We start from the raw sequence: 14545 nt of genomic DNA on the forward strand, positions 1-14545 counted from the left end.
CTTTTAACTTTCACCTTCAACAAAGGCCTGCTTGATTGCACACAAATTGAATGTGTTTAGGTTTGACCTCAAATTATATGGTTTTGTTAAATCTAAAGAAAAGTTGAACAATAAAATTCTATAATGTATGACCAGCCTCACACAGACAGCAACCGATATTATATTCACAGGAAGGGACCTGCAATACCAGATCCCACCTGCAGATGGCATGGCATTAAAACTTAGAATCATGGGAGCAGGGGATTTTTAAAACTACGGCTCTCCAGCTGTTGCAGAACTACATGTCCCATGAGGCATTGTAAAACTCTGACATTCAAAAACATGACTAGGCATAATGGGAATTGTAGTTCCTGAACAAGTGGAGGGCCATAGTCCAGAGCCCCCGGGAACCTGGGATTCGGGTAAGTGAATGTATCTTGGGAAAACATGCAAACTTCCTTTAAAAAAGGACCAGTTCTGACAGCAACTAATTGTACCATTGTCAGCAAAAAAAGCTGAATAATTAAATGACCTTTAAATTCTTTAACCACTTCAGCCCCGGATCATATTGCTGGTCAATGACCGGGCCACTTTTTGCGATTTGGCACTGCGTCGCTTTAACTGACAATTGCGCAGTCCTGCAACGTGGCTCCCAAACACATTTGGCGTCCTTTTTTTCCCACAAGTAGAGCTTTCTTTTGGTGGTAATTGATCACCTCTGCGGTTTTTATTTTTTGCGCTATAAACAAAAATAGAGCGACAATTTTGAAATAAAATATATTTTTTACTTTTTGCTATAATAAATATCCCTTATAAATATATCTTTTTTCCTCAGTTTAGGCCGACATGTATTCTTCTACATATTTTTCATTAAAAAAAACGCAATAAGCGTTTATTGATTGGTTTGCGCAAAAGTTATAGCGTCTACAAAATAGGGCATAGTTTTATGGCATTTTTATTAATATTTTTTTTTTACTAGTAATGGCGGCGATCAGCGATTTTTATCGGTACTGCGACCTTATAGCGGAAACTTCAGACACTTTTGACACATTTTTGGAACCATTGGCATTTTTATAGCGATCAGTGCTATAAAAATGTATGGATTGCTATAAAAATGCCACTGGCAGGGAAGAGGTTAACACTAGGGGGCGAGGAAGGGGTTAATTATGTTCCCTAGATGTGTTCTAACTGAAGGGGGGTGAACTGACTTAGGGAAATGACTGATCACTGTTCATACATTGTATGAACAGCGAATAGTCATTTCTCCCCCTGACAGGACCGGGAGCTGTGTGTGTTTACACACACAGCTCCCGGTTCTCGCTCTATAACGAGCGATCGCGGGTGCCCGGCGGTGATCGCGAGTCGCGACCGCTGGGCACGCGCGTCGGGACCAGGGGTGAGCGGGGGGCATGCGCCCCTATTGGCTGCATAGCGAGATGACGTATAGCTACGTGATCTCGCGCAGCAGAGCCGACCTGCCGCCGTATAACTGGTCGGCAAGTAGTTAACTGTCTTTCGGTTAATTGACATGTGCTGCGTGTCCACCTGTCCTCGTTCTTTAAATAAGGCTGAACACTGCATCTCACAACAATGTGCTCAGCATAGTTATTTTAATAGGAATTATAGTCTACCTAATTAGTATAATGGCGGGATCTGGGGAGCAAAATAAAAGGTTGTATCACAAGAATCGGTAACATAATTAAGAGAAAGACAATAGGGGCTCCTAACTGTCTGTGTGACTCCTATACAACATTTTCTTTATTTTATTTCTTAATAAAGCAATGTGAAGCAGAAAAGTTTATAAAAGGCTGAGAAAAGTTTGTGATATGATCAGATCACCTGTCGTCTGTCACCAATCTCCTACAGCAGGAATCAGCAGTTGTGCAGGATAATAAAGACAAGTAAGTAAATAACGCATCTCCTTGGCACTGTCAGTTCACACTCCCATTCCTGATTACAGTGACACATTGTTACTTTCACACAGCATCCTGCTACATGGTGCGTGACAAACGTCCAGCCAGTGTCATCCTGTCTAAACTCTGCGAATAGGTTTTTCATACTGTGAGATATGTGTGTGAATGCGATTAGCTCGCTGTATAAAAAATCCTATGTTTATGGATCATGCACAGGGAGGATTAGGGCCATACACCACCCATATCAACAAATTTCTGCAGCAGGTACGGCCAAAGGTTTCTGATTAGTCACGGACAGGAAGCCATCAATGACAGACTGAGGCCCCGTACACACGACCAGTTTCCTCGGCAGAATTCAGCTTCCGACCGAGTTTCTGGCTGAATTCTGCCGAGAAACCCGGCCGCGTGTACAATTTCGCCGAGGAAGCCGACGAGGAGCTCGACGAGGAAATAGAGAACATGTTCTCTATTTCCTCGTTGTTCTATGGGAGCTCTCGGCCCGCCGAGCTCCTCGGCGGCTTCAGGGCTGAACTGGCCGAGGAACTCGATGTGTTTGGCACGTTGAGTTCCTCGGCCGTGTGTACGGGGCCTGACACAGTCCACGGCTGTCTGCATGTAATCACACATGGAGCTGTTATGGATGTGCTCCCCTAGATGCAGCAGTTCACATCCCGGGGAGTACAGCTGTCTCTAACCACAGGTAATCGTTCTATGTCTCAAAAGTATTGGGACGCCTGCGTTTACACACTCAGAACTTTAATGGCATCCCAGTCTTAATCAGTTGGGTTCAATACTGAGTTGACCCACCCTTTGCAGCTATACCAGCTTCAACTCTTCTGGGAAGGCTGTCCACAAGGTTTAGGAGTGTGTCTATGGGAATGTTTGATCATTCTTCCAGAAGAGCATTTGTGAGGTCAGGCGCTGATGTGGACGAGAAGGCCTGGCCCGCAGTTTCCGCTCTAAATAATCCCAACGGTGTTCTAGCGGGCTGAGGTCAGGACTTTGTGGAGGCCATTCATGTTCCTCCACTCCAAACTCGCTCACCCATGTCTTTATGGACCTCTCTATCGGAAATTCTATTCGTCTGTATGGAACTCCGACGGAGAAAAAACATGCATGCTCAGAATCAAGTCGACGCATGCTCGGAAGCATTGAACTTCATTTTTCTCAGCTCGTTGTAGTGTTGTACGTCACCGCATTTTTGATGGTCGGAATTAGGGGTGACAGTGTGTATGCAAGACAGCTTGAACGGAAGTCTGGCAGAAAAATCAGTCAAAGTTTATCCCAACGGAAATTCCGATCGTGTGTACGGGGCATAAGACTAGGATGCCATTAAAGTTCATGTGTGTGTAAAGGCAGGCATCCCAATACTTTTAGTAATCTAATGTATACAGTATGTAGCACCCCCTCACCCACCCTGTACCCTACAGGCACAATGACACCTCCAGAGACAGGGAGTGAGTCAGCATTTAACTCAGGGCTGAGTCCATGGCTATAATGGGGAATCTTGAAAAGAAGTTGGGAACCAGTCACTTTTTGTCTTTTCAAAATATTTAACCAATACCAGACACGTTTACCCCCTTCCTGTCCAGGACTATTTTCAGCTTTCAGCGCTGTCACAGTTTGAATAACAATTGCGCAGTCATGCAACACTGTAGCCATAAGAAATTATTAGGCCTCTTTCACACAGATCCGTATTGATCCGCCCCGTGTATGTCCGTCGGCTCAGCGGGGATCATCTGTAAATCCCCGCTGAGCTGTCGGCGTACAGGGCGGTCCCCGCACACTGTGCAGAGACCGCCCTGTTTTTTCTCCGCTCTCCCCTATGGGGAATCGGATGAATACGGACCGTGTGTCCGTATTCATCCGATCCGTTCCGCCAGACGGAAGAAAAACAGGGTTTTCTTCCGTCTGAAAAAGATCAGATCTTTGCGGAGGCGGATCGTTACGGACGTTAGCGGATGCATCATCCGCTAACGTCCACAATCCCATAGGAAAGCATTACATGTCCGTAAACGGACTTGTAAAAAATGGTCCGTTTGTCCGCCCGTGTGAAAGGGCCCTTAGTTTTCCTTTCACACAAGTAGAACTTTCTTTTGGTGGTATTCACAACAGTGTTTTTTAGTTTTTGCTAAAAAAACAAAAAAAGACCGAACAATTTGAAAAAAAAAAAAAAAAAATTTCTTTGTTTCTGTTATTAAATTGTTCAAATAAATAACCTTTCTTCATAAAGTTAGGTCAAAATGTATTCTGCTACATTTCTTTGGTAAATATAACCCAAATCAGTGTACATTATCTATAGAGTCCACAAACTATGGTATATATATCTGAAAATGTGTAGAAAGAGAGCTTTGAGATTGATGTTGGCTAGGGATGAGCTCCGTATTCGAGTCAAACTCGTGTTCGACTCGAACATTGTATGTTCGATCGTTCGCCGAATTACGAAAGTTTTGGGCCGTTCGCGCTCAGGGGGTTAAGTACACGCCCCACACTAGTGTGTTGCGGTGGTTAAAAGAGAGAAAAGAGAGAGAGTGTCATTTTTAGTAGGTAGATAGAGCAGGCAGGCTAGTCAGGTAAACTTACAGTGTGTAGAGGATATATATGCATCCCAGGTGTTGTATATATATTTATACACTGTATAGTTTAGCTAGATCCGCACTTCCTAATTTACTGGCAGGCAGGTGATTGTGCTATCTGCAGTATTCTCACGTGGTGTACTGCCTGTGTCCTCTGCAGTGTGCACCTAAAGCTATGTGGTGTGTACTGCCTGTGTCCTCTGCAGTTTGCACCTAAAGCTATGTGGTGTGTACTGCCTGTGTCCTCTGCAGTGTGCACCTAAAGCTACGTGGTGTGTGTCTGTGCTATTTTTCTCAATGATTTTCATCCATATTGCAGGGACCAGACATTACATTAAAGCCGCAAACAGTTTTAAATTACTTTTTTCTTATAGTAACCTCATTTTGTGCAGGGACAGTTCTAAACACGTGCCACTTCACAGGCATACTATAGACACCCAGCAGGTACGACATTTAAAGGAATTTTTCTTTCTTTTTTTTTTCACTTTAAGCATCATTATCACTGCTCCAGAAAAAACAACCGTTTTTAAAACTTTTTTTCCATTGATACATGTTCCCTGTGGCAATACCCGGGTTCTCAAAGATGTTTTACGACAATAACTTGCATGTTAGGCTTTAAAATTAGCACTTTTGAATTCGAACGTTCAAGTCCCATAGACGTCAATGGGGTTCTAAATGTTTGCGCGAACGGTCGGTCCGTTCGAAGGTTCTGATGCGAACCGAACGGGGGGGGGGGGTGTTCGGCTCATCCCTAATGTTGGCCAACATCCTTAAATCACAATTCTAGCAAGGGTTGAATCCCTCCATTGAATGGGACTTTAAAGGCTCAAAACAATATTATCATAAAATGTATAAATTTTATTATAATTCCATTAAAAGACAAGGTTGTACATATAACATTAAAAGCAATGAAATGAGCACAAAATCATATGATAAAACGGTCTGTTTGTACAATGTCTGCATTTCCCTGCATGTATAAATTACAAATAAGTACAACAGACCATTGTATCATATGATTTTGTGCTTATTTCATTGCTTTTAATGTTATATGTACATCCTTGTCTTTTAATGGAATTATAATAAAATGTATACATTTTAAATTTTATGATAATATTGTTTTGAGCCTTTAATGGGCAATTCAACCCTTGCTATAAATATATCTGAAAATATATCTCATTTCTTGAGGCCCTAAAATGTCAGAACAGTACAAATATCCCCCACAGAGCGGTTGGGAGGTGGTAAAAACACAGCTCAACTTCATTTTTACAAGACATCTAAACTTAACCTAAAAGTGATTTTTTTTTAGTCCCCTAGACCTAAACAAGCATTTAACCCTTGCACTGTAAGGGCAGCTTTACTGCAAGGGAGGATTTCTTTTTTTTTTCCACAAAAAAGATTTTTATTAAGGAAAAAGATAGTCATACATATATGCGTATAAAAATGCACAAGTACAAACAAAGTATGACAATACTTCTGGTAGTACAATTATGGCGTGACATAAGCAAGGTAACACAGTTGATCACGGCATCAGTGAGTATGTAAGGTAGCGCCATGTAGTATTTAACATAATAACACCAGTTAAATGCCATAAGCCTATGGACAAGTCATTGATAACCGACTCTTGTGGTTCAGTCAGGGGGCCTGGGGGAGGTGTTGGTCGGTTATATCGCCGGAGGGGCCAAGGGCCCCAGTTGAAGAGGGGGACGGAGAGAGAAAAGAAGAGGAAGAGAAAAAAAAAAAAAAGGGGGAAAAGAGGGGAGGGGGGGGAAGTGGGGTGGGTCCAGGTCGTGAGAATCCTTCTGACAAGTAGTTTCTTGCTAGCAAGGGAAGAGGGACTTGTACAAATCTGAGTTCCTGAAGTGTGACCAACATGCCCACGTCGTTGTAAACTTCTGAATACGATCTTGGGCAATATAAATTAATTCCTCCATCTCCTCAATTTTGGACACCCTGGCCAGCCACTCTCTGATGGTTGGGACATCCGATGAGCGCCAGTGGGTGGGGATGCAGAGTCTGGCCGCATTGACCATGTGCATGGCCAATGATTTCTGGTAGGCGTGTCGGGAGAGGGATGTGTGGTGTAAAAGGTATTGAGCTGGGGTGTAGTCTAAGGTATAGGTGGTGACCGAGGAGATTATGGAGTGAACTTCTCTCCAAAATGGTTGGAGCAGAGGGCATTCCCACCAGATGTGGATCATGGAGCCTATTGCATTTTGACACCTCCAACACGTGTTCGGAACTGAGGGTGAGAACTTGTGTAAGCGGGCTGGGGTCCTATACCATTTTGTGATGATTTTATATCCATTTTCCTGGATAGCTACGTTCATCGAGCCTTTGTGAGCATATGTATAAATGGATTCCCAGTCATCTTCCGTGAGAGTCAGTTGTAAATCTGCCTCCCAGGAAGTATGTAGCGACTGTGTCAGGGAGGGGTCCTTGTCAGCTTGCAGAAGAGCATAAATACATGAGATTAGATGTCTCTGGGGCGTAGAGCGTGTACATAGTGTTTCGAATGGCGTAAGACTTCTATTCCAGGGGTCGTTCGCGTTTGTGGAGGTAAAGAAGTGTGACAGTTGTCTGTATGACCAGAAGGGAAAGGCACCCGTACGAGAATCGGAGTTCAACTCGTCGTAGGAACGCCGACGGCCTTTCTGAAAGAAATGACAAGCCAGAACCTCCTCGTGTGGCCATTCCCTTTGCAGGAATGTTTTGGACTCTCCCGGTGGGAACTCAGGGTTCTCTCTCATGGGAGTCAGCGGACCTGGTTGTGAGGATAGGTTGAAGAGAGACATCGCTTTCCTGAAGGCTAGAAGAGAGGGGAGAATGAGAGGGTGCTGCCTGATAGATGGGGGCCAGTATCTGGGCGTCACCCAAGGTAGAGTATGTGTCAAGAACTGTGAAAAGGAGTTCTCTAACATCACCCAGGGTTTGCTTTTTTTGTGAGTTTTCCAGTCGACTACTCTGGTTAGATGGCAAGCTAGGTAATACTTGTTCAGGTCAGGGAGCCCAATTCCGCCCGACGTCTTTGCACAGGTTAGGCGCGAGAATTTAATGCGTGGGGTTGAATTCTTCCATATGAAGGCTGAGCAGGCCTTTTTGTATGTCGCGAAAAAAGAGGGGGGTAAGTGGATTGGGATAGTTTGCATTATGTATAAAAGGCGAGGTAAGACAACCATTTTCACGAGCGCTGAACGTCCGAACCAAGATATGTTTAGTGCGGCCCATTCTTTCAAGTCTGATTGAGTTTTAGTGAGGGAGGAAAGGAAGTTTTCGCTATATAGATCTGATAACTTTCTAGTGATTTGGATTCCTAGGTAGGTAATGGCCTCAGTTTTCCACTGAAAAGGGAAGGAGTCCTGACAATGAGAGACGTCTTGGGGGGACAGTGTCACATTGAGTGCATGAGATTTCGTGTAATTTATTTTAAGGTTGGACAATGTCCCAAAGTAATTAATATCCTTTAATAGGTTAGGTAAAGAGATTCGGGGGGGCTTGTAAGGATAATAGTATGTCGTCGGCAAAGGCTGCGATTTTGAATTCTCTGCGGTCAAAAGGGATGCCCTTGATGTCAGTATTGTCACGTATTCTGTTCAATAGGGGTTCTAATGTTAGGACAAAGATCAAGGGGGACAGCGGACAGCCCTGACGCGTGCCGTTGCTAATAGAGAAGGCGTCCGACAGGAGGCCATCAGCCTTAACTTTGGCTGAGGGATTAGAGTATAGAGCATCAATATGCGCGAACATGCGAGGAAGGAGTCCTATGTTCCTCAAAACCTCCCGCATGTAATCCCAGGCCACCCTGTCGAACGCCTTCTCAGCGTCGAGGGAGAGTAGGAACCCCTTAGTGCCTGATGAGGTGAGCCAGTGGTGTAGATTTAGTGTACGGATGGTGTTGTCTCTGGCTTCCCTGCCAGGGACAAAACCTACTTGATCGGGTAGAACAAGGCCCGGAATCAGTGATATCAGCCTGTTTGCTAGGATTTTTGAATAGAGTTTAATATCTACATTAAGCAAGGATATTGGCCTGTAGTTCGAAACTAGTGAAGGGTCTTTACCATCTTTCGGGATAACAGCTATATGGGCTTCTAACATTCTTCCTAATGACACTTGGGGGTTTGCGAATGAGTTAAATGTCCGCAGCATTTGAGGGGTAAGGTCGTCTTGGAAGCATTTGTAATAAACTAAGGGGAGGCCACCAGGGACCGGGCTTTTTCCCACTTTCATTTGTTTAATTGCCAATTTAAGTTCTTCCATGGAGAGAGGACTCTCCATGGCCTCCGCCTTTTCCGAGGGAATGGACTTGGGGGAATATCGAGCAAGGAATTCTTTTATTTGGGCCGAACGTGTGAGCGCGTCGGCTGTTTTCCCCGCAAGGGAGGATTTCTACCTTCCTTTGAGTCTAGCTCACAAAGAAATGTTTAACCCAAATGAAAACTTTTGTTTTGTATACAACGGAGAAAGGTTAGAACCCCTATTAAGTGTTTATCACTGTCTTTTCCCCTGCTGGGTGGAAACAACCTCTCTATTTCTTTGGTTCTAATGATGGCCATACATGCTTCATTTTTTTTATCCGATCACTTCCCATACAGTGCTGTTGACCTTATTATCTGCCCTACTGGCCCCTGTCCTATTCCCTGCTGACCTCTGTCCTATTCCCTGCTGACCCCTGTCCTATTCCCTGCTGGCCCCTGTCCTATTCCCTGCTGGCCCCTGTCCTATTCCCTGCTGGCCCCTGTCCTATTCCCTGCTGGCCCCTGTCCTATTCCCTGCTGGCCCCTGTCCTATTCCCTGCTGGCCACTGTCCTATTCCCTGCTGGCTCCTGTCCTATTCCCTGCTTGCCCCTTTCCTATTCCCTGCTGGCCCCTTTCCTATTCCCTGCTGGCCCCTTTCCTATTCCCTGCTGGCCCATGTCCTATTCCCTGCTGGCCCCTGTCCTATTCCCTGCTGGTCTCTGTCCTATTCCCTGCTGGCCTCTGTCCTATTCCCTGCTGGCCTCTGTCCTATTCCCTGCTGGCCTCTGTCCTATTGCCTGCTGGCCCCTGTACACTGCTCTGCTGTTCCCTAACCTCCGCTCTGCTGGCCCCTGTCCTATGACATGCTAACCTCTGTACATTGCCCTGCTGACCTTCCATTCTCTTCCCTGCTTTCCCATGTCCCTCATCCTGTTGACCCCAACATCTGCCTTGCTGGCTCCTGTCCTCCACCCTGCTGACCCTTGCCCTATGGCCTGCAGATCCCTGTACACTGACCCCATCCTCTGCCCTGCTGACTCCTCTACATTGCCCTGTTGGCCCCTGTCCTTCACCCTCTTGGCCCCTGTCCTATGCCCCGCGTGTCCCTGTCCTCCACCCTGATGACCCCTAGCCTCTGCCCTGCTTACCCCTGCACATTGCCCTGCAAACTGCTGACACTGTCTTCTTCCCTGCTGACCTCAGATCTTCTGCCCCTGGACATTTTTTCCTGCACCCTCACATCAGACAGGCTAGATCCAACCCTGGTAATTAACCAGCTTTTGAGAACTACTCATTTAAATTTGCTGGAATTGGGGTGATCTGAGGTGGGAAGGTAAAAAAATTGGTTTTGATCTGAGGTGTGAAGGTGCAGGAATTGGGGAGATCTAACGTGGGGGGGGGGGGGGCAGAAGTTGGACTGATCTGAGGTGGGAAGGTGCAGGAATTGGGGTGATCTGTGTTGTGAAGGTGCAGGAATTGGGGCTGATCTGAGGTGTAAAGGTGCAGGAATTGGGGTGATCTGAGGTGTAAAGGTGCAGGAATTGGGGAGATCTGAGGTGTAAAGGTGCAGGAATTGGGATGATCTGAGGTGGGAAGGTGCAGGAATTGGGGAGATCTGAGGTGTAAAGGTGCTGAAATTGGGGTGATCTGAGGTGGGAAGGTGCAGGAATTGGGGTGATCTGTGGTGTGAAGGTGCAGGAATTGGGGCTGATCTGAGGTGGGAAGGTGCAAAAATTGGGGCTGATCTGAGGTGGGAAGGTGCAGGAATTGGGGCTGATCTGAGGTGGGAAGGTGCAGGAATTTGGGTAATTTAAAAAAAAAAAAAAATGTTGGGTAATTTTTTGGGTAATTAAAAAAAAAAAAAAAAACGGACAGCAGTCTTTTCATTACCGTACTTTATCTAAAAAAATAAATAAAGATTTTGATTTTACATTTTGTATTCTTTCATGTAAAAAAGTGGAGATGAAAAGGTACGCTTTACAGCAAACAGTTTTAGGCAGCCCATTGATGATTCATATTTTTCAATTCAACCAGTGAGTGGAATGAAAAAATATGACTCGATTCCCCCGTCCACACATTTGAGGAGGATGGGGGAATCCTCCCTGCTGTGTCATTGTATTCTAATATGGAGCTTTCAGCGCTGCAGGCTATAGCTGATAGTTGATCGGTAGATGGACTTCTGTACAACCACCCTGGATCAAAATTTGCCCGATTCAGCAAAGACTTTGATCCATGTATGGTTGGCTTTAGTGTATAGAAACCCTAAAAACGAACTTCTCTTGGTTGGTTAAATATATGATAGGAAGCATTTTGTTATATTGTCTTAGAGTAATAAAGACCTGTTGATCTTGCCAGAAATCTTGTCAGCTAATACCTTCCTGCCTTCACTGCCTGTACTGACTTTTATCAATTACAATGTTCCAGCTATCTCTGAAAACTACAGAACCACCTTCTTTCTATGAGAGGTGAAGGTGTTCTGTAGTTCCTGGGTTCCCCAGTATAATGAGTGTGTGAGCGGTGTAACCCTAGAATGGGATGTGTGTTACCAGCTAGATCTCCAGGTGAACATGAAGTAAAAATGTTGCAGCCAGTTCTGCAGACTGGTAGTATGTTTGTATTCTTGAGTTTTAATGGGCGTTGCATTAACATTTTTAAATTCAAGCTTAAACTATATTTAAAGTCAGAACCTAATTTGGATAGAGAAGGGGAGGGTAACATTGCTGTCAGTTTTTTCTTTGCCATCTGACTTTTTATTAGGTAGATCTCCCTTTTCTTCCTATCCTGTAAAGAGAGAGGATAGCTTTCCAATGTGAGGGATATTCCTTCTTAAGCCGCCCATACATGGAGCGAATTTCTTTCCTGCAACCATTGATTGTAGGAAAGAAATGTACTCAATTCTCCCTTCAACACAGACTCATGTGGGAATCCCTCCTGCCCAGTGAGTGGAAATCCTTCTGCAGTGAGGGAAACCCTTGTTGTCACTGGGGTCACTGTTGGAAGATTCCCCTTCTGTTCCTGTTCTGGTAACAACCCAAAATTTGGACTTTTGTTTCATTTTCACTCTCGGTCATAACAGTTAACAGGAAAAAAAAGAAAAGGCCAATCTCCCTAACGAGGGGCACATTAAGCAGTAAAAAGCCGATAGATTTTTTAATTTCTCTTCACTCTATCCAAAACTAAAAAAGGATGCCTTTTTTCTGTTTTTATATATTTTTTTTTATCAAATATTTTTTATTAAATTTAAAGTTATTTTTTTTTTCCTTACACATATACAAACAAAGCATATCACAAATACATTATACGGAACAAACCAAAACAAAAATAAATAAATAAATACATAAAATAAATAAAATAAAATACAGTTAAACCTTGGTTTGAGAGTAACTTGGTTTGAGAGCGTTTTGCAAGACACGCAAAATGTTTTAATACATTTTGCCTTGATATACAAGCGATGTCTTGATATAAGAGTAGTGTCATGTCACAACTGAGTATAAAAAAGAAGAGAGGAGCCTCTAAGTGTAGCAATATGGTTACATTTAATGAACTTATTGCTACACTAATGCCGCGTACACACGGTCGTTTTTTATCATGAAACAAAACAACGTTTTTCAAACTTCATTTAAAAAAACGACGTTGCCTACACACCATTGTTTTTTCAAAATGCTCTAGCAAAGCGTGGTTACCTTCAGCACATACGACGGCACTCTGTTCCATTCAAGCTTGCGTCATAACTTGCTTCTGAGCATGCGCGGGTTTAAAAACGTTGTTTTAAACGTCTTTTTCCCCATACACTATCATTTTAAATGACACAAAAAACAACGTTTTGAAAAACGACATCAAAAATTGAAGCATGTTCGAATTTTTTTTTTTTGTCGTTTTTCAGAAGACATAAAACAACGTTTTCCCCACACACGGTCATTTTAAATGACGTTTTTAAAAATGTCGTTTTTTTTTCATCACAAAAAACGACCGTGTGTACGCGGCATAAGAGGTGACTCTCTTCTCTTTTATACCCGGTAAAAAAAATGCTTTGATATACAAGTGCTTTGGATTACAAGCATGTTTGGAAAAAATGATGCTTGCAAACCAAGGTTTTACTGTAATACGTAAAAAAGATGCCTCTAGTTATACTTTAAACTGACACTAAACATTATCCGTATTCTTCAAAAAGAATCCACATGCATCCTTTACTTAATATCATTTTCATCTCTTTTTTTTTCATGAAATCATTTCTATTGTGCTTTTCTGCTTCCTTGTAACATCAACTGTGTGCTGCCTAACCTTTCCTTTTCCCCCCTCACTGTTGTTTGTTTGGAATGAGCAGTGTATGTTAGTTGCAGTCATGTGCACACTACAGATCCCCTAGTCCATGTCTGGAGTAAGCAAGAGAGGGTGGCTACATTCCTACATGCAGTGGGACCATGGAGAACAAATGTAGCCACCTTCTAACAGGAAGTCAGATCACAGCAGCAAAAAATAAATAAAAGGGATTAGAAGGAGGCTGAGATGGATAGAATATACTTTTCGAGTTAGGAATGCATTTTCTTTTCTTGTGAGCCAGAGTTTAAGTGGAAATTCCCTTGCAAAGTGAACATGCTCTACTTCTTTCGGAGCCCGATGCATTTCACACCTTCGCTCCCAGCAGTCCAGCCCAATTAGAGGTGACATGAGACGGAAGATTGTTAGCCGTCAGTAGCGTTGGTTATGAGTAAACGGCTCGGCAATGAAGGATGATCACAGCACAGTGGTGATTAGGAGGGAGACTCACCAAAAAGTGTGTTGATGAATCCGTACCAGATGCACCCGGCTTCTCCGATGAGCCAACGTCCCTGGGTGCTGGCGGCGAAGCTGAACGGGGTACCCAGGATACACACCATCAGGTCACTCAGAGAGATGTTCATCAGCAACATGTTAATGGGGGACCGCAGCATCTTGTAATGGCAGAAGAGGACAAGTACCAGCAAGTTGCTGAAGAAGCCCAAACTTCCAATGATTCCCAGAAACACAGCTACCAGCAGGTGGCCTGTCGGTGACAAGTTTGCATGCTCCGTCCCATACTGGTGGCTGCTGCTTCTGCAGGTGACACTGCTGCTGTCACTACAGCTGGGACTGAAACTTGGGAAAGCCATGATGGGAGTCTGCAGGATAATGCAAGCAGCTGCTTGCTGCTCTCTGTACTTTTTTTTTTTTTTGCTGCCTGTGATGGCTCAATAGCACGTGTGAAGTGGAAAGGGTTAATGGCAGCGGTGTAAGAGGGAGCAGTGCCTGCGAGGCTCCATCGTGTGGCCATTTGTCAGCTGGCAGCCTGCCTTTTTATGCGTGCTGGATTTAAAGGGGGTGCGGCGTGCACCTTTCTTGGGTAGGGGGGGTTTACACGCGTAGTGAGAGGGGGGGGGGGGGGGAGTCTTAGCTGTGTCACTTAGATGCAGCAAGCATCCTCATCATTAATCCTTTTCCATTCTGCAGTTTGTATCTTTGCACATGAGGATTCTTCGGCAAAGAAGAATTTAAACAGGTTTGTAATGTCATCGACTCCCCTGTAATAACACACACATCGGGGATGTAGCTGCCTTATCTTGAAGTGTATGTCCACTTTTGCAGTCATATTTGAGAAAACCTCACTATATGTTTGTTATGTGTTCCCATTCACACAGCATACCTAAATATATATATATATATATTTTTTTCTTTTTTACATAGTTAAAAAAATATTTCTTACCTTTCTAATTGTTTCTTCAGAGAAGGATTGTACACAATGAGGTTGATTTACTAAGACTGGAGAGTGCAAAATCAGGTGCAGTTCTGCATAGAAACCAATCAGCTTGCAGGTTTTATTGTCAAAGC

General features: G+C 44.0%; 1 protein-coding gene across 1 annotated transcript in view; it reads right to left on the reverse strand.

The window, feature by feature from the left end:
- LOC120936555 (vertebrate ancient opsin-like) overlaps positions 1-13975 on the reverse strand; it is a 177123-nt gene extending 163148 nt beyond the window's left edge. The window contains exon 1 of the mRNA XM_040349002.1: positions 13470-13975. Within this exon, the coding sequence (XP_040204936.1) occupies positions 13470-13830 (361 nt within the window). The 5' untranslated portion in view covers positions 13831-13975. The remainder of the gene's footprint in view (positions 1-13469) is intronic.
- Positions 13976-14545: the final 570 nt, after the last annotated feature.

Source organism: Rana temporaria, chromosome 4 (assembly GCF_905171775.1).
Source record: "Rana temporaria chromosome 4, aRanTem1.1, whole genome shotgun sequence".
Lineage (NCBI taxonomy): Eukaryota > Metazoa > Chordata > Amphibia > Anura > Ranidae > Rana > Rana temporaria.